General features: G+C 36.1%; 1 protein-coding gene across 2 annotated transcripts in view; it reads left to right on the forward strand.

Annotated features, from left to right (window-relative positions):
* glra1 (glycine receptor, alpha 1) overlaps positions 1–22,296 on the forward strand; it is a 59,223-nt gene that overhangs the window by 7,586 nt on the left and 29,341 nt on the right. The window contains exons 2-5 of one of the 2 annotated variants that reach the window (XM_039680377.2): positions 1,394–1,518; positions 10,317–10,355; positions 19,099–19,166; positions 21,761–21,984. In XM_039680377.2, coding sequence (XP_039536311.1) covers positions 1,394–1,518; positions 10,317–10,355; positions 19,099–19,166; positions 21,761–21,984 — 456 coding nt within the window. The remainder of the gene's footprint in view (positions 1–1,393; positions 1,519–10,316; positions 10,356–19,098; positions 19,167–21,760; positions 21,985–22,296) is intronic. The other variant, XM_039680378.2, reaches the window with a different exon arrangement.

A 22,296-nucleotide genomic window follows, 5' to 3' on the forward strand; every position in this document is an offset into this window, starting at 1 on the left:
CAGTAAGTGCTCTTATAACAATACTGTACACGAATTCTGTGTGGCTCTTATATGCAAACTGAATTATGGATGATAAGCCAGACATTTTCAATACATAGTTGAGCTAGAGGCTCCACATCACATCTGACCTGGGTCCTGCTGCATTTCAATCAAACAAAAATTTAAAGAAATATTAACATACAGTAATAATCATGACATATTTTGAATGGGACTCGAGTGGACTCGGGAATAAGTCTGAGTTTTAATATGTTGGAGTACGAGTCAATTCCGAGTCAAAATGCACACGAGTCCATGACAAGACCGAGACCATTAAAATATGGTCTCGAGACCGGGTCTTGAGTATGCAACACTGATATATATATATATATATATATATATACACACACATATATATACATACACCGGTCAAAAGTTTTAGATCAGTAAGATTTTTTATGTTTTTAAATGAAGTCTCTTCTGGTCACCAAGGCTGCTTTATTTGATGAAAAAAAAAAAATGACAAACAGTATTATTGTGAAATATTATGACAATTTATAATGACTGTTTTTTATTTTAATATATTTTAAAATGTAATTTGAAAGCTGAATTTTCAACATCATTGCTGTTCCTGATTACACATCAGTTTTCAGTGTCACATGATCCTTCAGAAATCATTCTAATATGCTGATTTTATGCTCAAAAAAACATAAATTACTATTTTTAATGTTGAAAACAGTCGTGTACCATTTCCCCCCCAAAATGAAAGTTCAAAAGAACAGCATTTATTTAAAATATAATCTTCTTTAATCTCTTCTTTACTGTATATTTTGATCAATTTAACTCATCCTTGATGAATTAAAGTATTTTCTAATTTCTTTCCCCCAAAAATAAAAAATAAATTCTTACTGACCCCAAACTTTTGAATGGTAGTGATTAATGTTACAAAAGCTTTCCATTTCAGATCAATTCTGTTCTTTTAAACTTTCTATTCATCAAAGAATCCTGAAATAAAAATATAAAAAACTGTTTTCAACATGGATAATGATCATAAATGTTTCTTGAGCATCATATTATAATAATTTCTGTAGGATCATGTGACACTGAAGACTGGAGTAATGATGCTGTAAATTCAGTTTTGATCACAAGAATAAATTACACTTCACATAGAAAACCGCTGTTTTAAATTGTAATAATATTTCACAATATTACTGTTTTTTTTTTGTTTGTATGTTTTATCAAATAATTGCAGCCTTGGTGAGCAGAACAGACTTCTTTTAAAAACATAACAAATCTTACCGATCTAAAACTTTTGACCGGTAGTGTATATACAGTATATAACATATAACATAATGCAGTGCCTGTCCTACTCTGTTTTTTAACACACGTCTTTCTCCCATTTTTTTTTCTCACACAGCTTGGCAGCGTCCCAACAAGCAGCGGCTCGGAAAGCTGCCTCCCCCATGCCCCCGTCAGAATTCCTGGACAAGCTTATGGGAAAAGTGTCCGGTTATGATGCAAGAATCAGACCAAATTTCAAAGGTAGGTGTATCCACCAAGACACTGCTGGATATCACAGGAATGTAGCCAAGCGGTATTTTTAAAATGTTTATAGAGTTGGAAATTTGCAAGAATATATGCGATAAATGCATATGGACTATTTGTCAGTCAATGGAAACAAGGAATGAATGTTTCCGCAAACGCGCGTAGTTTTCCTGTACAAAAGATTCTGATTTCAAAGCATATTGCATCCCCTGATACCCAAAGATTTAATTAAGCTATATAGCTCATAGGATCACAGATACGGTTTAGGATAGATTATATAGGATGGATACTTTCTGAATGACCTGTATAGTAGTTATATTAAGAAAGCTTTTGGCTACATTCCTGTTCCTGTCCCATGATCTCAAATCATTAAGTGGATGTCTGTGGTGGGACTCGGTATTCTATATATTATATTGTCTGACGTGTGCTGGCAATGTTAGTAATAGCCACTGCAAGATACATGTCAGAGGTTTCCTTACTTCAACAATATATTAATGTCAATCCCTGCAAATTACAGTCTGCCTGTTTCTTAGCTATTCTTGGAAATATAAATCTTTTCCCAAAAGGTGTTTACCTGTGTCAAAAACAATACATTGTCTTTTAATACATATATTAATCACATAACATACAAACAAAATAATATATTTGAAATTGTTGTGTACACATAAACACTGATGCAAGATTCTATTTTTTTAGTGTAGTGTAGGCCTTGTGCAGCATCTGATTAAAGAAAGTGTATATATTCACTTCTTATGTATTGTTTTTGTGTGTTTAAATGTATATTTTGCATATATTCAATTCAATTCGAATATTGACCTGTTTGAATGCATATTGTTTATAGAGCCAAATCAAATGTATCAGTTGTTTGATATCTTGCATGTGTGTTGACCAGTAACACTTTATAATTAGCAAACTCTTAAAGGATATAATGCTTAACAAATCATTATTGTACATTGAAACATGTTCTGCTGATCTGTTAAGCTTTATGTAATGTTTGATCATGGATTAATGAAAGATATTATAAAGTGTTCTCTTCTGACCAGGATATGTTTCATGTACGATTCTATGCTAAATGATATTATATAAGAGTAAAAAATCATGCATTCCTGTATATGTACAATCTCACTCTTCCTTTGAAAATATAGGTAGGTAAAACCCTTACTGAATGATAGGAACATTACAGTAATGTATGCCGGGACTCTGTCCAGACTGTTAAACCTGCTTGAACGCTTAAATGGCAGAGGGTCACCGTCTGATTTTGAGTGGCCTTGCATCTTAACCTTGCTTGTGGCAACGAATTTCTCAATTTGATTTATTTATGTTTGTTGACAGTCAGTGCTGTGATATGGTGAATGAAGTCTGACGTCTTCAATTTTGCTGTTTGCTGAGTTTTGCTGCAACCTGAATGGCGTTGGTTGATTGTTTTCTCACTTAAATTTACCCAGAAGAAGCAAATATTCTCAACTTCATCAACTCTACATTGCCTGTATGGTTTCAATGTGTGATTTAAAGCCTAATTGTCAGAAATCCAATTACTTAATTCTTATATTAACATTCATATATATATGAAGAGTTCAGATGCAAAAGCCTCTAAGTGCCATTTGAAATTTTCTTCTAGAATGATCATTTTTATCAAGCTTGTATGTTTAAGTTCAGTAATTTCACTTAAATGGCAATGATAATTACCTATTAATTGTTATTTAAGTGAAATTACTGAACTTAAATATACAAGTTTGATAAAAATCATCATTAAAGAAGAAAATTTCAAATGGCATTTAGAGGCTTTTGCATCTGAACTCTTCATATATAAAACAAAAGTTACAATGGCCGTTGATATCCGCTGTCTGAATAAACACTGGCCCTCATTCGTGATTTCGTTATGTAATTCATTCACTTCATTTTATGAGGGCACATGGGTCCCATGGTCACATGACCAGACCAGACATTATGAAATACAAAGGTTCGTCACTGCTGTCAGGTCAAGCGTGTAACTGCACTCTGAGCCGGAAGCTCGCGCGTCCTCGGACAGTTTTCTTTGCTCCACTGTTGAACGCATTCTCTAAAACTCATATAGCAGGCAGCCTGACAGCGTGATACATTTCTGAAGGAAAAGGCGAGAGAGCACGTTTCTGGGGTCCTAGGCTCCTACGTAAAAAGCATCTGATGTGATAAGACATTTGGTGAGGAGGAGGAGGAGTTCACCTCCTCTGATTGCTGCCTCTCCTGTACATTTGGTCGTATTATAGAAATAGTGAAAGAGATAAGAATTGCCTGAAGCAACGAATGTGCTGGCATGAGAAGAAATTACACTGATCATGACTGGGACTCACAGTGGGAAATCCTTCCAACTGATTTAGCCGGGACCATTTGAAATGGAAAGATCATAGTCTGGCACATTTGGGGCACCCCATGCAGCTTGGACCAGGATAGATTATATTTTCAGATCATAATCTTTCACATGTACCTTTTCAGTCAATGAATAATGTAAGATTTACTTTTCTTTTTTTTTTTTTTCTTTTTTGGTAACACTTTCCAACAAGGTTCAGTACATGCATTAAATGCCATGGAATATCAATGCATTTATTAATTCAGGTTCATATTAATTTTTACATTTGCATTTTTAACATAAAACTAAATAACTTAAAATGAACGTATTATGACTGAATACAAATCTATTTACACTACTGTTTTTGAAAGTCTCTTCTTGGTCTGCTCACCTAGGCTGCATTATCAATATTTAACAATATTACTGTTTTTATATATCAATGTATGTTATTACCCTAAAACCGTATTCTGGACAAATGTGGGCAAAATAGTTTTGATTTATTTAAAAAAAAAATACTTCCCTTGATCTCATCGGTACAAGACTTGGCTACTTTTCCTAAGTTTGCCTCCTGAACACAGACATTTTTTTTGACTCAATTCTACAATGTTAAGTGGGTAAAAAAAAAAAAAAAAAACTCCTTAATCTTGTGTTTGGGTCAAAAATGGGCACCCATAGAAATGAATGTGAAAAAAAATAAAATAAGCCAAAATAAGACACCAGGTGACAGAAAAGTCACTTCCTCTTTAGGTTTTAGCTCTAAGAACTTATTGGAATGATATTTTAATGGGGTTGAAAAAAATAAATAAAAAAATGAAACACAAAAATAAGCACAATTTACATAGAAAATATGGTACTTTTTGAAGTAAAAAAAAAAAAAAAAACAGAATTAAAAAAAAGAAACACCATAAATGGATAGACAAAACTTTATCAAAGACAGTGATATAACATTTATAATAAATAACAATTAGGATCACACCTGAGTCCTCTGTGCCCACATTTGTCCACAATTACAGGATTAAGGGCTATACAGTGAATATGGTTTGAGGGCTATAGTTACTGTCTACTATGTTAATGCATTTTAAAATGTAATTTTTTCCTATTATGGCAAAAGCTGAGTTTACAGCATCATTATTCCAGTCTTCAGTGTCACATGATCCTTCAGAAATGGTTTCTTATTATCTTGAAAACAGCCGTGCTGCTTATTATTATTATTTATTTATTATTATTATTATTATTATTATTATTTTTTGGTTTAAACCATTCTTTGTAAATAGCATTTATTTGAAATAGAAAGCTTTTTTAACATTATAAATGTTTTTACTGTCACACAATTTAATGCATTACTTACTTGAACCCAAACTTTTGAATGGTTGGATATTGTAAAATAATTATTAGTTTAATATATATATATATATATATATATATATATATATATATATATATATATATATATATATATATATATATATATATATATATATATATATATATATTAGTTCATGATACCTACACTGTAAAAATGAAAACACTTTATCTAATCAATAAAATTGTGGCAACAGATTACAAGCAATATTATTAATAAATGTAACAAATTAGAATTGAGTAATAATTAATCAAATTAATTCCTTAAAAGTTAACCATTTAAAATGAGTAGTTTACACCCAAAAATGTAACAAAAATATCTCACTAACAGACGGACGTCAAAGATTAATTAAGAACTATTCATATTTTATTGCCAACATTGAAGACACCTGATGTTAACAAGCAGAATCACTGAAGGAGAAAACTGTAATTTTAAAAGAAACCTAAAACAAACACTGATCACCATAATGGTGACTTATTTTTTTGTTTGTTTGTTGTTGTTGTTGTTGTAAGTTTTACTCAGTTTAAATGGTTAACTTTTAAGGAATTAATTTGATTAATTATTATTTGTTAAATTCAATTAATAATATTGCTTGTAATCTGTTGCCACAATTTTTTAATTAGATAAAGCGTATTCATTTTTTACAGTGTAATGTATCAACTGATGTTAACTATTTACCTTATTGGTGAGTGTTTGTTTTTTTTTGCCATTGCCATTTTCATATGCATTTCCCCAACATGTGTTTCAAAAAGAGCATTCTGACCAGCATTGATTCAACCCTTGAGGCGGGATTATCTGTCTATCTGACCAACAGTGAACATGGGAGAAACATGTCTGAAAACTATATAAATAAAATAATAATTCTGTTTAGTACCACAGATATTACACACTTTTAGCCTTTTCTGGAATAGACCATATCTTAGCGCTCGCTGACAGATCAAAGTGCCGCTTTAAACAAATTGGGGACGTGTGAACCTGAAAGGAGCGGGGACAGTTGGTCCGCTAGCTTGAGCTGCAATCTTCGGCCGCTAGTGATGAATGCTTTGGAATACAGCTGCGCCTCCCGTACCCACGTTAACCTTGTCCCTTCTCATCAGTCACAGCGAGGAGCTACGAGGCCGGCAGCCTCGAGGTGCTACAGATTCCGCCCAAATAGCACAATCATCGGCTGCTCGCGCCATGCCGTACACCAACAGTCTCGGGTCTTCCCGTCCCGTTTCAAACCAGCTGCCACGATGCATTATAGTCATGATCAGTGCAATACTTTCTGATTATATGTCTCTTTGCTTCCGAATGGGTTTGAAGAGACAAGTGTACATTTTGTAAATATACAGTCTGCTGCGGTATATTTACTGATTGCTTTTTTTGTTTTTCTTTTTGGATGTCCTGTATGTGTCTGTTACCTCTTTGCATCTCCTCCTCATTCATGTAAAGTGCAGAACCGAAGCTTTAGCTGGTGGAGCTTGATGTTAATTTGGTGCTATCAGCACATGCTTAATGGGACTTTAATAGGATTAATGGGAATCCTCTAATGAGGCGGGGTGCAGCGTTCACATACAAACGGCAATGGTGAACCTACTGATGCTTTTCACTCGCTTTAAATGATGACAAATGACTGAAATCCTGATCAAGACTGTTTTTCTTATGTGATGTTTGAAGCTAGCGGAGAAGTTATCTGCAGAGAGCAGCAGCATCCCAGCAGAATGTGTGTGTCTGCTTGAAGAGGTGGCTATAAATGATTTTGTAACATCAAGCAAGATTTCAGAGATGCTATGAACTGTATTTCCTCCATGGGGGTAACGAAGCGTCTCAGGATCGCGCTAGATAATTGCGTTTTTATCTCGCGGGGAGAGGGAGAGGGAGAGAGAAGGCAATGCGTCTGTGAGGGGGGGCTGCAGACCTCAAGAAACATCACAACAGAACAATCAAATGACACCGAGATAGAGCAAGGTTAGATGTGATTTTAATTTTTTCATACACGTTTTAGCTCATCGCCTACAAATTGTTCCAGTTCTCACAGGGCTGCAGAGACAATCATCCATGGAAATGTAATTTTAAAACTTCTGTTACTCGCATTTGAACTTGAAGGTGCAACTCCAGAGCGATTTATCACTGTCTGCAGACTGGGGGGAAAAAAATTGGTGTAGGGTTTACTTTCAAACAATTTGCACAGTACATTTTACAAATAATTGCAAAAAAACGACAAGTAACATTAACATTCTGAAATGTTGACATGTATGCTTGTGAAACATACTCAATATCGATGATAAAAAAACACAGATGACTTATTTTGTGGGCGGAGCCTTTTTTAATATTAGGCTAATGCGATTTAATGAATAGTAAAATTCCATCAAATTGAATTAAATAATCCTTACGTAATTGGATAATTGTTCAATTAATTGTTTAATTGGTACTAAGTCTTAGTACCACTTTACATTCATTTAAGGCTTTATTCCACTTATTTAACCTCTTAACTTTGACAGCACTAGTTTAAATATTATCACATGCTTTAACTTAAAGGGACACTCCACTTTACTTTTTTTGGAAATAGGCTCATTTTACAACTCCCCCAGAGTTAAACAGTCGAGTTTTCGAATCCATTCAGACGATTTTCTGATATTTAGAAGAATATCAATAACCAGACAGTTTCTGGTCTCATTGACTTCCATAGTATTTTTTTTTTCCTACTATGGGAGTCAATGAGACCAGAAACTGACTGGTTACTGATATTCTTCTAAATATCAGAAAATCGTCTGAATGGATTCGAAAACGGTAAAACTCAACTGTTTAACTCTGGGGGAGTTGTAAAATAAGCCTATTTCCAAAAAAAGTAAAGTGGAGTATCCCTTTAAGGGCTTATACATCATGTCCCCTAAGAACTGCATATGAAGAGTTCAGATGCAAAAGCCTCTAAGTGCCATTTGAAATTTTCTTCTAAAATGATCATTTTTTATCAAGCTTGTATATTTAAATTCAGTAATTTCACTTAAATGGCAATAAAGATTACCTATTAATTGTCATTTAAGTGAAATTACTGAACTTAAATATGCAAACTTGATAAAAATTGTCATTTTAGAAGAAAATTTCAAATGGCATTTAGAGGCTATTGCATCTGAACTATTCATATGCAATTATTATGTATATCTATTGTTTTGCATCAATCGTTTTGGTTAATCGTCACTGGTTTCATTTTCAGAACTGTTTTCAATTAAAAGTTTGAATAGAAGATTCCTTCTTTTAATTTACTTTTTTCTTCTCTGGGCTTTCTCATTATTAGCTCTGTACGATTGGTGATGGATATGCAGAGGGATCAGCTGTTCTCTACTCGATAAAGAAGTGGGCATCTCTAAAATATTTGTCGCTAATATCATTTATCTAAGAGCTTTAAATGGGATAATCAATGCTGGGCCTTGGGGACTGGGAATTGAATGGTTAATGTAGCTCTTTCACAAAGGATAAGCCTCTTGGGAAGTCCTGGATTATGTCGGCGTCTGCGTTATTGGTGAACATGGGCTGAAGAAGTTAGGAGGGACTTTGAAGTCCTTAAATCACCCGTCTACATTTCATGTTTGTGTATGTTAATTAGGATCCAGTGAGTGATTTGTGTTAAGGGTAACACGCAAATGACGGCCACCCACGGTGCTGATGCCTCAACGGAATAGATTGAACTGCATTCGCTGTGGCGCATACTGCATGGTAGTATTATAAGGAGCCTCTTTATCCTTGTGATTACCATTCTGGGGTGCGTTTCCAGTATGATGACGTCATAGTATGATGCGTCGTTGGAGAAATCAACTAGCTAGTCACGACTGTTTCCCGAAACCCATTGTCGCAAAGTATCGTTCAACCACGTTGGTTTCGCACGTGGTGGAGTAATAACTACTTTTAATGAAACTGTTTGAGATCCAATTAACGCTAGATTTGTTAATATAAATTACAGTCATCTAAGGACTGTTTCTACTTGTTCTCAGTTGTTTTGCTTTATTACCAGACTCAATATTTGGCTCGTTCTTACATAGTAGAGCACATTCGCACATGCGCACTCTTCAAACACATTACTTCAAATCTTTTGAAAAACTAAAAGACGTAAATGACATTTGTATGTATTCTAAATAAAAGGCACCGGTTGTACTGAATGTTAGCTTGCTTATTTTGCTCAAGATAAGGATTTATTACTTCCAAATGTCATGAAATATAGAAACGATGCTTCTAACCACAGGTCGAGAGCTGTCGTTCAAACCACACAACTTTGCGATGCCGTTTGCGGATGTTCGTTGGAACGATGGTTTCGGGAAACACCGACTCGTTGAACCATGCTGATAACGACGGAACTTGCGACCATAGATGGCTAACGATGCTTTCGGGAAACGCACCCCTGAACTGTACAAGAAAACCACTATTGTAGTAGTTTCTGTATGGTTTTGAGGAAACTGACTGGAATATTGTTAGTACACTGTGATCTGACGTTTTCTAGGTTAAACATTTAGGAAAAATGCCCCAAATTGGTTCTCTTAAAAAAAAAAAAAAAAAAAAGGGGGCGGGGAGCTGTTTTGTGGTCCCAAAGTAAGTTCCCATTCCCTTTGTATTGCACAGCCCTGCAACCCAAATGCCTGGCAAATCAATTTGATCTACCGGTCAAGACACAATCTTGAAAACAATGATCCTTTTTACAGTTTGAACTAAACATGAACTAAAACTCAAAGTGAAGCCAGTTTGACATGTAGTCTTTGCATTTTCCCTCCTAGTGTATTGCATCTATTCGTGCATTTTGCTAACCTCTGCCTCCCGTGACCAGATATGCATTGCAACCCCCATCCTTTCTTTCATTTCAGTGCTTTGCCTCTTGTCCTGCCCGCTCTGAACTTTTGGACGAATAAGTGCATCCCTCCTTTACCTGCTCTTGCCTTTAGTATGCCCTTAGCACCCAATATTCCCTGCCACACACTTCAACACTCAAAGTGTTGGCGAGTGTAAAGTAGAATACGTGAGCCATGCTGCTTATGTTTTTTTTTTTCTATTGTTGGTTCCGCAAAGAAAAAAAAAAAAAAAGCTAAAAATCTTGCTGTTAGAATATCATGTTATTAATCCTGATCTTTTTTTCATTAGACCCACAAGGCTCCAAATCGGATGGTACTCACAAAAAAGGTACTTCCTTTTTATTTATCCAGGATTATACAAGCTTATTGATTCATGCAATGAGCGGGCGATATCTCATCTGAGAAACAGCTAAATGATATGATGAGTTCAAGATATCTGTGTGTTTTGTTAATGTAATGTGAGAGTAACATAACTAAAGCATTGGCCCGCAATGCAACTGACATCAGACGGGCGTCTTATCTTTTTATAAATGGCTTGCTAACTGATAACACTAAAAGACACATGAAGATATTAGTTTATCTTTTCTGCTATAATTAGATATCCTTTCTTGACCTTTATTTACTGGTAGGAGGATCAGAGTAATTGGGCTTCAGGCAAGACATTTGAAAAAAAGATATGTTTATTTATTAATTAGCTTCCTTTTACTCGTGCTGTGGAAATGACCATTTATTTCATTCCGTGTGTAGCCTCCAGTTGTTGATTTAGCATTGGAACTTTGTGACTGCAACGTTAGTGCCAGTTTATCCCCAAGATAAGCTTTGTGTAGCCGGGTACGGTTTTAATCTGTGCGCCACTTATTTTCCCTCTGATCTTGGCTTAAATTTATAATTAATATATGACGGAACAAAAAACAAAAACAAAAAAAAAACAACAACAACAACTGTTTACGCTCAGTTACTCGTCTAATCAAATATTGTTGCTTTAGGTAACAAGCCATGGTTTCATATATTGTATTTAAATAATATATTTGATTCTGATGTACGATTGTCCCGGTGGTGCAAGTAATATTGTTTTTGTGACTATTGAGGCTGCAGAGAAGCAGCTCTAGTCCTTTGGGCCGAACGCTGCCGGTAGATTCTTATTAGAGCCCTGTTATTACAGGCATTATATACACAGCTCACTCCCTTTATGCAGACTAATGTGAAGCCTTCTGGATGTTTGTCACGGCTCCAGTGTTTTCAAATGAATGATCATAGGAGGAGTATCCACAAATCACATTAGAGTATTATTCTGCATTTATCACACAACGTTTAATCATCATTTATCCCAGCTGAGATTACTGCTTGCTATTGGTGTGGTCTGTGGTGTGTTTAATGTGTATCGTATGCATATATTAGCAGTGTCTTAAGAACTATAATGTTCGTTTGTATGCTATTTATATTCATTGTTAGTTATTAGTCATGTTGTTTGTGAGTTTTTCATGCCTGGGTACCTTAAACGAAATGAATCATGGCCATGTAAGGGTTCTACTTGAAGTAGCAGGTTGTAGATGTGTTTGAAAATTATATTTAATTTGTCAGGGATGCAGCGTTTTTGTTTTTTGTGTTTTAAACAGATGATGAATATTCAGTGTGTTTGTTTTTATATTGCACACATTTTATTGAGTCATTTACGCATCCGATAGCTCAAGAACATTAGGAAGTCACGTGGAAACATTTAGTTTCTAAAAAATATTTCCATTATTCATAAAAAAAAAAATAAAAAAAACTCTGTTGGAGTTATTTAAAAAAAAATCACAAGTTGCTTACAAAAAAAGCTATTTATATGAAGTTAAAAGGAAAAATATTAGCAAATGGCATGAAATGTTCAAACTTTATAATAATAATAATATAAACTAATTATATTAGCAACATATAACTGAAAACAGTTAAAAATGTATTCACTATTTGAACCAGTATTTAGATAAATATTTAATTTGCTACATAAAAGAGGATATAAAATGCCAGAAAACTGAAGGATGATTCAAATAAATTGGGGAATTTTTTATAACGTTAATTAAAATTAATCATCCAAACTGACAGATTCGCTAAAACTCTATTTGATAGCAAAATACATTCTAGTAGAGCATGTTTGATTATTACCTTTTGATTTGCTCAACAGAGGTATGTAGAATTTTAAACACAGTAAAAACTGAATTACTTTCACACTATTTAAATAAAAAATGGGCTTGTGGCGTTAACTTAACTTTTACGTAGTTATTTCCCAACACTGGTAGGACTGTATTTTACTGAAATAACTCCAACGGCATTTCAATATAATGGCCAGTGAAATCTGGATTGGACAGTAAGGAAGCTCAGTGCCAGCGCTAGTCCAGCCGAGACGTCGGCCAGTTTAATAGAGATTCATCATATTAATCTAATTTCCTTCTTATCTCTATTCTCTAATCTAATTATTTCATACGCATAGCCACCGAGTATAAGGAAACACAGTCTCTCATATCATTAAAACCATCAGTGAACCTCGGTGTGAATCAATTTCGCTGTAATATTGACCATTTTATCTCACGACTTCTGCAACCGAAGCTACCCAGTGTAATCCAGTGTAATCAAAGTGTAGTCGACTCATTCTACATTCTGGATTCGGTGCCACAGCCCTCCTATTGATTTATGTCTCTCTCCAGCCTCCCTCCTCCAAGGCTGTCATGTTTCCCCTATCAGTGATGTTAGCCTCAGGGGCAGGAAGAGATCCTGGTAATTTAGCAGTGTGTCATTACTTATAGGCATGTGACAATGCTAACTCTGACACTCTCTCTGAAACTAGCTGTCACTGCACAGGCATCTTTTCCCGTCTCAGCCGGCGCTGTCCGTCTCTTATGAATTTTAATACAATCCCCTTAATGGTTAGGGTCGCCTCTAGCTGAACCGAACCTGGAGTGATGGATGGCTGTGACTTCTGCCCAATCTGGATTTGGTTTTGTTGGAGTGGGTGGGTTGTTTCAAGTAGAAAATGCATTGAATGCAAAATGATGTTTGAGTCGGGGATCCGCATAGCTGCTTTTTATGTGCATAAACCAGGTTGTTAATTGTCAAACGTTTTGTCATAGTAATTTTCTAAGACATTTCAGGGCATGTTGTGCTAAATTGTATTATTTTATGCTTTGGTTTTGTGCTAATCTAGTATATAATGGTTTTTTTTTTAACCTTTTTCTTTTGAATTCAAAGAAAAAAATATTTTATTTTTTCACTATCTTATACTATTATGTTTTAGTCATATTCTAGTGTATTATTATTATTATTATTATTTTTTATGACTGTTATTCTGTTTTCTTGTGGAACTGTAAAAAGCTTTTTCTTGGACTGTTATGCTATTCTAGTATAATATTTTGTATACTATATTTTGTACTATACTATATTCTGTTTGTATTATTTTTTATTCTATATTATGCTCTGTTTGTAGTAGTACTCTAAAAGATTTTTTTATTTTTTTTGTCATTTGTAATGTATGGGATAATCAACAGCTAGCTGTGCATTAAGCAATTTTAATGTGCGATGTGAAGGCAAATAACAACCCGACACGAAGCAGTGCTTCATTACAATTGTTTATGCACAGCTAGCCGTGGATTATCACGCTTATACCATGGTCATTTGCCAGCATTGACAACTTTAAGCTGTTCGTCATTTACAGTTAGATCTATCAATCTTTAAATCAGACACTGAGATAAAGTAGTGTGCACGATTACATTTATTTGAATGAATGAATTGTAATTCATTTATTTTTATTCATTATCGAGAAAGAGAGAGAGATGCGTGTGTGTGTGAATTATCTGCGTCTGTTTAGCGTCTCTCTTTATTAACAAAGCGATGTTACTTCCTCGTTGCTAAGATGTATAATGTAGCAAAGCTATTTTATTTGGAAAAGCAGCGGCATAGTTGTGTACTTTCAGCTGGTTATCGAAGAATAAACGCAGACAGGATCACACTGAAGCGGTTTGTTCTGCAATAACAACCAGCTTGGTGTACATTATCCCGCTTATTACGAAAAATTAAGCTTCCATGTAGAAAGCAATTGCTCGCAAGCAAGACATACATTTAAGGGCAAAATGCTGTGTAATAAGAGTTATGACTCTGCCATATACAGCCGTACCTCTTATAACACAGCATATTGCCACATTAATTATTATGGGATAAGTGATATCGATCTGAGATTAAACCATTGTAAAATCGTACCTGTTTGTTGTCTAATAATCCATTACAGTATACAAAATATTTGTCTCAAAATGGCATCAGCTGCGTTTGTATGAGAAGAGAGACAGAGTCTGTGATACCGGATGACAGAATTAAAAAACTGTACACAAAATATAGATTTTTAAGTAGCCTAATATAGTTTTCTGTTTGTGTATTATTCTGTACACAAACAGAATATATTCTGTGTAGAATATACAGAGTATATTCTTTTTGTAGTCTATTTTTGTACTATTATGTACTGGATTGTATTTTTTATATAATATATTAGTGTATGTGTAAATTGTAGTTTTATACTTTGTTTTATAATCTTAGATTAGATGTGTTGGGCTGTATGTAAAGCACTTTGACCAACGCGTGTTGTTTTTAAAAGTGCTAATAAATGTGATTTATTTGATTGATTGATTGATTGATTGATTGATAAAATTATTATTTTTTCGTACTATTCTATACTGTTCTTTTTGTAGTATTCTATTAGTTGGGGTCCATAAGGTTTTTGTTCTATATTCTGTAGTATGGTAATACAGCATTCTATTTTTGATGTTCAAATACTTCTATTTGAGGTATTCTATATAATAGTCTGTAAGCTTTGTTGTCATCTGTACTATATTCTTTTTTATAGTATTCTATACTTTATTCTATATATTTTGATTTTGTTGTACTTTCTTCACACCAGAAGAAATCACATTAAACAACACAATCTCAACAGAAATGGATTTTGGATTATGCAGCTACACGATTTATTTGTTTTTTTTCCCCATTTCACTCCTCATAAAGAAGCTGAGCTCCTGCGCTGGCGCTTAACACCTTTTTTTGTTGTTGTTTTTTTTTACCCTATCACTGTAACTAGAGCAGCGCAAATTGAAAATTGCCCCATGCCAATAGATTTACTCAGCATCGGCCCATATGTCAGTGTACAAGGAGGAAGAAGAAGCCCTTGACATTTACCCCGTTGTTGATTCAGTGAGGTGTGCTAACATGGAAAGTCTGGTAGGGCACATTGCTGTCCCTTTGTTACCAGTGGATCTCACTTCAGTTGAAAACTGCCTTGTCAAAACCTTATCGGTATAGCCGTAGCCATATAAATATTTAATGTCTCTGTGCCATTGTATTTCTGCTGAGAGCAGCTCGATTTTTAACATGAGCAATATCATTAAGCTTTCTTTATTTATATCAGACGCTTTCATTTGTGGTGGTCCACTTACCTGGGAGGCATCTTAAGTGCCCGTTGTTTGTAATAAATCTGTTTTGCTCCCTTATTGAGAGTGTCCTCTGGGGGACAACATCTTGTGCGCCATTTTCCCTCCAGCTGACCGGTGTAAAACAGACTAATGGCCTTTGAGGCTGTATCATTGCTGCTAGGTAAAGAGATCCACTCACTGTGGTATTGATCAGTTTAGACATGAACCTTGTTAATGAAGGATTATAAACTCCTAACTGTAAAGATGAGTAGTGGTTGTTGGTTTACGAAGAAGTAATTGGTCTCTCGGATAGCTGTTTTTTTTTTTTTTCTTTCTTTTTCTTTTGTTAGGGTGCTAGCACGTAATTTATGGGCTTTCTAAGGAGGTTGTGCTTACCCAAGGGACATTTGATTAATGATTGTTCTGTTTATGCATGAAATTAATCACAGTAATGACTCTGTGAATGTCTTGTTTTTTCTTAACTGTGCAAAGTCAATACAGTACGCGAAAACGCTCCTCCCTCACTTTCTCCTTCTCTGTCTCTGATGAGCTCATCTCTCTAGGAAAGACGAGGCTGATCTTTGCGACTCGCGTGTCCTGTTTGTGTCTGTGTAATAAAGAGAAGCGCAGTGAAACGTGTGAGGCTTCTAAACTACCGTCACCTCTGCGAGATGAGAGTGGAGGCACGGCTCAGAAATTAAGGTCTTATTTGCTGGGAAGGACAGCTGAGTGAAAAATGTATAAATAACCTGAACGTCCCTTCGCTGGTGGTTGCATCCCTCTGCAGTGAGAGCGGGGCGCAGATTGTTTGGCAAAAACATGGCAAAGCAAATCATTCTTGGCGATGACTCACCCTTTCCTGACAGTTAATGAGCTCTGTCTTCCTCTTTCTCCTCTCCTTATTGGAGGCTGGGCTCACAAATGAACTGCAGTGGGGGTGAGGACATTAGATTTCCTCTGCGCTGCGTCACATATGGCGAGGAAAGCCAAGAACAGACAAATGATTACGAATACCCAGTGGAAGAAATAAGCCAAGAGCAACTATGGGGCTTGACACTGTATAGAGGCTCAAACAGGAATTGCCTGATAATATGATACAATTTTAGCCAGTTCCGAAACTAGTGAGCCACCTACGAATGCAAAGTCTGGCTCAAGAGGTAGGCAACTAAATTTTGCTAAGATAACTTGTTTAAGCCAAATTCCAAAGCAATATTGCATGGCCTTCATACACAGCGAGTGAAAACCAAGATGGAGGACAAGGCTCTGCTCTACTATTCATTTTTATGCTGGTTAGAAAATTGTGCTGTTAGCTTAGCAACATGCTAATGTCAAAATCTATTGAAATCATTTCTGAATTGAGTCTTTCTTTCATGCAGAATGCTTATTGTTTTTGTGTCTGGAATGTTACAAATTCGTTTGATTATGATTAAGGCTGGCGGTGTGGCTGCTCGCTAGGTTTTGAAACACAGGTGTTGTGCACATTTAAGATATAGACTAGGACTGGAACAACGTGTAGCTGTAACGATTACGTCAATTACGCACTGTTTATGTTCATCCTTAATCACCTGTCATGTTTCTCACAAAACAAAACTCTAGAGCAGATGCTAAAGGCTAGTTAGAATGAGTTTTGTGTGAAGCGTGACTAGGCATGAGCATAAACAGTGCGCATTCAACATAATCGATTATATTGATGTGTCGTTCCTGCCCTAAAATAGACCTTAGTCAGTGACATCATATTGCATTTAACTCTGAGAAAAAATAGGCTGTGACTTAGTCTTTTTTACAATGGCACATTGTTATAAAGATACTAGATCCAGTCAAAACTGTTTTATGGAGTTTTTGTCTACAGAAAGTTTTTTGTTGTTGTTAAACAGTCCAACAAACGCACTGTATTTCTATTCCTCAAAGCTTCGTATTTATTCCTGTCTATAATTAAATATGGCGCTACCCTGACTAAAGCCCCGCCACACTACTGCGTTTTCGTTTAAAAACGGAGAATTAAAACGAATACTATCTCCATCCACACCAGCGTTTTATCTGCGTATTAGAATGATCTCCGTCCACATTAAAACGACTGAAAACGCTTATCACGTGACCATGTAAACAGTGGTTGACGAATCAGAGAAAGATACGTCATGACTGATAACACCCAATCATAGAGCCGACTCCGAGCGTCAGCCTCTGCTCTGCGTCAGCTTTTCTGAAGTCCTCTCCCAGACAGCAAACTGACATTGAATCAATGTGGAAACGACGTCTCTCATGACATTGAAACAACGTTGATTTGCTCATCGAATTAACGTTGAACCAACGTCAGACGCGGCATTCTTAGAAGCTAAATGAAATCGAAAATTGGTTTGCTTTCATAACGTTGAAACAACGCGTTGATTTCAAGTTGATTTTCCGTTAGTTTTGAAAGAATGACGCATCTGACGTTGGTTCAACGTTAATTCGATGAGCAAAACAATGTCAGATCAACGTTGTTTCGATGTCATATTTCCACGTTGATTCAATGTCAGTTTGCTATCTGGGCTGTTTTGTCTACACTAAAACGCCCTCCGGAGATTCAAAATGCAAAACGGAGCTGCAGCGTTTCTAAACTTCTCCGTTTTAGGTCTTCGTTTTTCCCGTTTTAGTCTGAACGGGAGGTGCAAACGTAGCAAAAGGTCTCGTTTTCTGTTTTTAAACGAAAACACAGTAGTGTGGACGGGGCCTAAGATCTGTTCCTCAATGATGGCGCAACGCTATACAATTGTGTGTAAAATTTTGTCAAATCACTCATGAGGTAAATTTATTTCCAGGTAATAGTTTTCTTGGGGATTGCACTTCGCACTCGCAGCCTTATAGAATGCCTAATAAATTGTGCAAGACTTTGCAGATTGCAATATGTTTCTTTCCAGTAATCTACTCATTCAGCACCTTAGGATGCTGCGTGTGGCTCGTCAGCAGGCAGAGAAATTGGGTTCAGGGTTTCTCCATTCTGTTCAGCAGCTCTATATCTTACCGAATCACAAGTCTGGAGCCGCCTGACAGGGTCTTTACGAGGCCATGAGCGCCGTGTCACTCCAAATATCCCCCTCTCTGTGTTTACAGAGCCATATGTGATGGATCGCTTGCTTTTTGGGGGGTTTTAACAGCAGAAGTATGGTTTCTGTTCAGTCGTATACATCTGTCTCTTTGACTGCAGGTTTTCAGTTATGCACCAGCATAAGAGATTTACTTCCAATATTTCTAAAACAGAAAATGGAGGAACAATGGCTTTCCTTTTGAGGGTTTGTTCTGTATCAATAATACTAATACTAATAATAATACTGTTGGCCATTGTCTTCACAGAAGACTCACCTCAATATCTTTTCTCTTTGGGATGATTAGTCTAATAAACCATAACCCGCCTTATTTTAACAGCATCTTTGTTTTTTAAGCTAAGGCAATGTATCTTAAAAAGATTTACATGCTTGAAGTCAATTATAATGTACTAATTTAGCAGTTAACAGGTAAGTTTTGGTTAGTATTTTGTTGATTCTTAGTAATGAATTGGTGTACATTTTGGTAAGATTCAAATTTGGAGGATAACCTGCTTTTTATATCAGTATCATTTGACTTATATGTTGTTGTTGTTTTGTTGTTTTTCTCTTTTCTTTTTTTCCACAGGTCCACCTGTGAACGTAACATGCAACATTTTTATTAACAGTTTTGGATCTATTGCTGAAACAACAATGGTGAGTATATTGATAAAAGTGATGCACATGATATGTAAACCCCTATAACGGTTTGGTGAAGAAAAAAAAAATCGGACGAACAGGCACCAAAAAAGTATTTTTCTAATTTAATACATTTTTGTTAGTACTTATGATTAACGTAAACAAATTGAAAGAGAAGCTTAACTGAAACATTAACATAAATTTAAATATATTTCTTTAGCTTAGTTTTTTTTTATGTTTATTTCAAGGTTTTAATTCAAATCCAGTGTTTGGATGTGGTCTAAGACTTTAGAAACCTGCTGTAAAGGCCAATTACCCCCAAGGATGATCACGATAACTATAAAGTATATAATAAAAAAGCATCTTCTAATTTCGTAGGAATATTGGGTCACACATGGTCCACTTTAGACATTCTACTAACCATAAGTAACTTTGCAACTGCCAGTCATTAGAGTAGACTGTTAGTAGTCTGTTACTTATAGAGTGTCTGTTGTGGACCATCAAAAAATAAAGTGTTACCAGATATCAAGCAGAAAGTCTACCTATAATCCAATGACTACTAGTTTAACTTTACATGTAGTGGTAAAGTTATTTAGTCATTACTTAGAATATCTAAAGTGGACCATTAAAATAAAGCGTTACTGGGTAGTAAAGTCCACACTATAACAAAAAACGATTCAGAAAACGTTATTTTCCCCTGATATAAACACTAAAAGCCAATCAGGATCCATCCGACTTGAAAGAGCTCAGAATTTTACTGTCATTGGTGTAAATGATAAAATAGTTATTGTTATTGTTAGTTATACAGTGGGCCTTAATGGTCACTATTTTTATGATAATGAAAGTTAATTCAATATGTGCACCCAAAGCCAGACTTTGACATTTATATAGTTTTATTGATCATATTGATTGATCTGATCCTCTAGGGCAATATAATTTTGAATGTGTTTTCAGTGTATTGATACATGGAGGAAAATGTAATCGAAAGGCCTTTTTAACTGTTAGCCAGGTGAAGGTTACACTTTTTTTTTTCTTCGAAATAATATCTTGTAATGCCAAGATTTCCTGTTTGGCACCAGCTGAACAGCTCCAAAACTTCAGCAGCTTGCAAAACCCCCTCAAGCTGAAAAAATGCAGTGCTTTCCACTCTTTCTTTCTTCCATAACCAGCGGAATTGATCCGAGTTGCTCATGCTCGTGTTCACACTGAGCAAGCGGCGGCGAGGTGGAGGGGCAGGAGGAGGTAACCCGAGCCATATTGATAAATCTTTATTGCTTATAGGGCAGTCGAGAACAATGTTTCAGCCAGTAATGATCTGAGAGACTCCGTCCAGTGCTACTGAGACCGTCGTTCCCCCCGGCCTTTCGCCGTCCTAATTGTTTACCCTTTTTATAAGGCAAGGGGCCCACGGGAGAGGCGAGTGGCTATTTAATTATCTCGGCGGCTCTTTCATTTTCCTGAGGAAGCAAGAGAGAGCGAACGTGTAAATTTCAACGTCCGTCATTTGTTAGCAGAGTTGGGCGTGCGAGAGTCATGCAAACTTTTTCTAATATGTCACCGTCAGGATAGGATCTGGCCTTGGGCTTGAATCGCATTATGAGTGGGTTGTTGCCATAAATCACTCTCCTTAGCCTAGAGAAATCAAATCAGAAAGGGAAAAAAAAAAAGTTGTGTGTGCACTGATGAATGTGCGCCCACTCCTCGCTTGTTTGCAAAATCATTCTGTCGGAAACTAGCTGTACGTTTGAAGGGGAGCGTTTGACTGCAGGCGTCCTGTTTTTTGGTTGTAGCAGTGGATTTCTGAAAATCACAGTAGCAAAAGGTTTTACTAATTTTTCCATATATATGCGTGGTTTTTGTGACGTTAAATGTGTGTAATTAGCGTTTGCCGAAGAGAACAGATGTGTTTACATAACGCCTGAGTAATTGGGAGATAATGCTACTTGTAATGAAGCCGCTATGCATCGCTCAGTTGTCTTCGCAGGGTTCATTTTGCGTCTACAATGACCGCGGGCTGTTTATCATAAAGGAGAAATATTGACAAAGCAAAATCGATGGGACTTGTTCTTTTCCTGTGCTCTCCGAGAGGCAAATCTAATAACCTGGGACAGAGGATTCTCCTCCATCAAAATATTTCGAAATCCTTGGGATGAACCGGTCACCATACATTAGGATAATTGCCTGAAATGTCCTTGCATGTTGTAGCTGATTGCCATTGCAAAGGTCATCCACTTTATTTCGTGCCATGCGGATCATCCCAAGTCATCCCAAGGTACATTAATGCCCAGACAGTTTAATGGTCTCCCTGAAATGATATAACTGCATGCCCGTTTTGGAGAAGAATTGACAATTATGGCAGTGTGTTGGGGCGAAATGCCACTGCTTTACGGTGTCTGCTTTTACGCATCGGCCATGTCGCCAGGCGGTCTGCCTTCACGAATAACAATTATCTCAAGCTAAATATATAGTGAGACGATGGCAAATATACCTGGACTAAGACAAAAAAAAAAAAAAAAGCATGTCCTTACTGAACCTGATGTTGGCTTGTAAAATGTGCTGGTGTCTGTTGCTCACCTCTGATCTGTTGGCATGGCTGTCATTGTGTGCCACAGGATTACAGAGTGAACATTTTCCTGAGACAGCAGTGGAATGACCCTCGGCTGGCCTACAGCGAATATCCCGATGACTCCCTTGACCTTGATCCCTCCATGTTGGACTCCATTTGGAAACCTGATCTGTTCTTTGCCAATGAAAAGGGAGCTAATTTCCATGAGGTTACCACTGACAACAAGCTTTTGAGGATCTCCAAAAACGGGAATGTTTTGTACAGTATAAGGTGAGAGTGCAATATATAATCGTATACGGTGTGTTTGTACACTTAAACCTGGGCTAGTTGTTAAACCAGCTTTATTTCTGTCCGTGTTTCTCAGGGTGGATTGATTTCTTTGCGCCCTTTAAAAAAAGACATACAGTTCATTAAACACACTTTGACCTTTTGTGATAACATGGCTCAGTAGTGGGCCATGTTGTCACACTATATGGGGTAAGTTGTTGCAATGAAACCTCCCATTAAACAGCATTTTATAGGATGTTCAGCAAAAATGTAAGAAAAAAAATCATTATTTTGAAAAATGTAATGGGTAACATA

Source organism: Pimephales promelas, chromosome 9, assembly GCF_988280905.1.
Source record: "Pimephales promelas chromosome 9, fPimPro1.hap1.1, whole genome shotgun sequence".
NCBI lineage: Eukaryota > Metazoa > Chordata > Actinopteri > Cypriniformes > Leuciscidae > Pimephales > Pimephales promelas.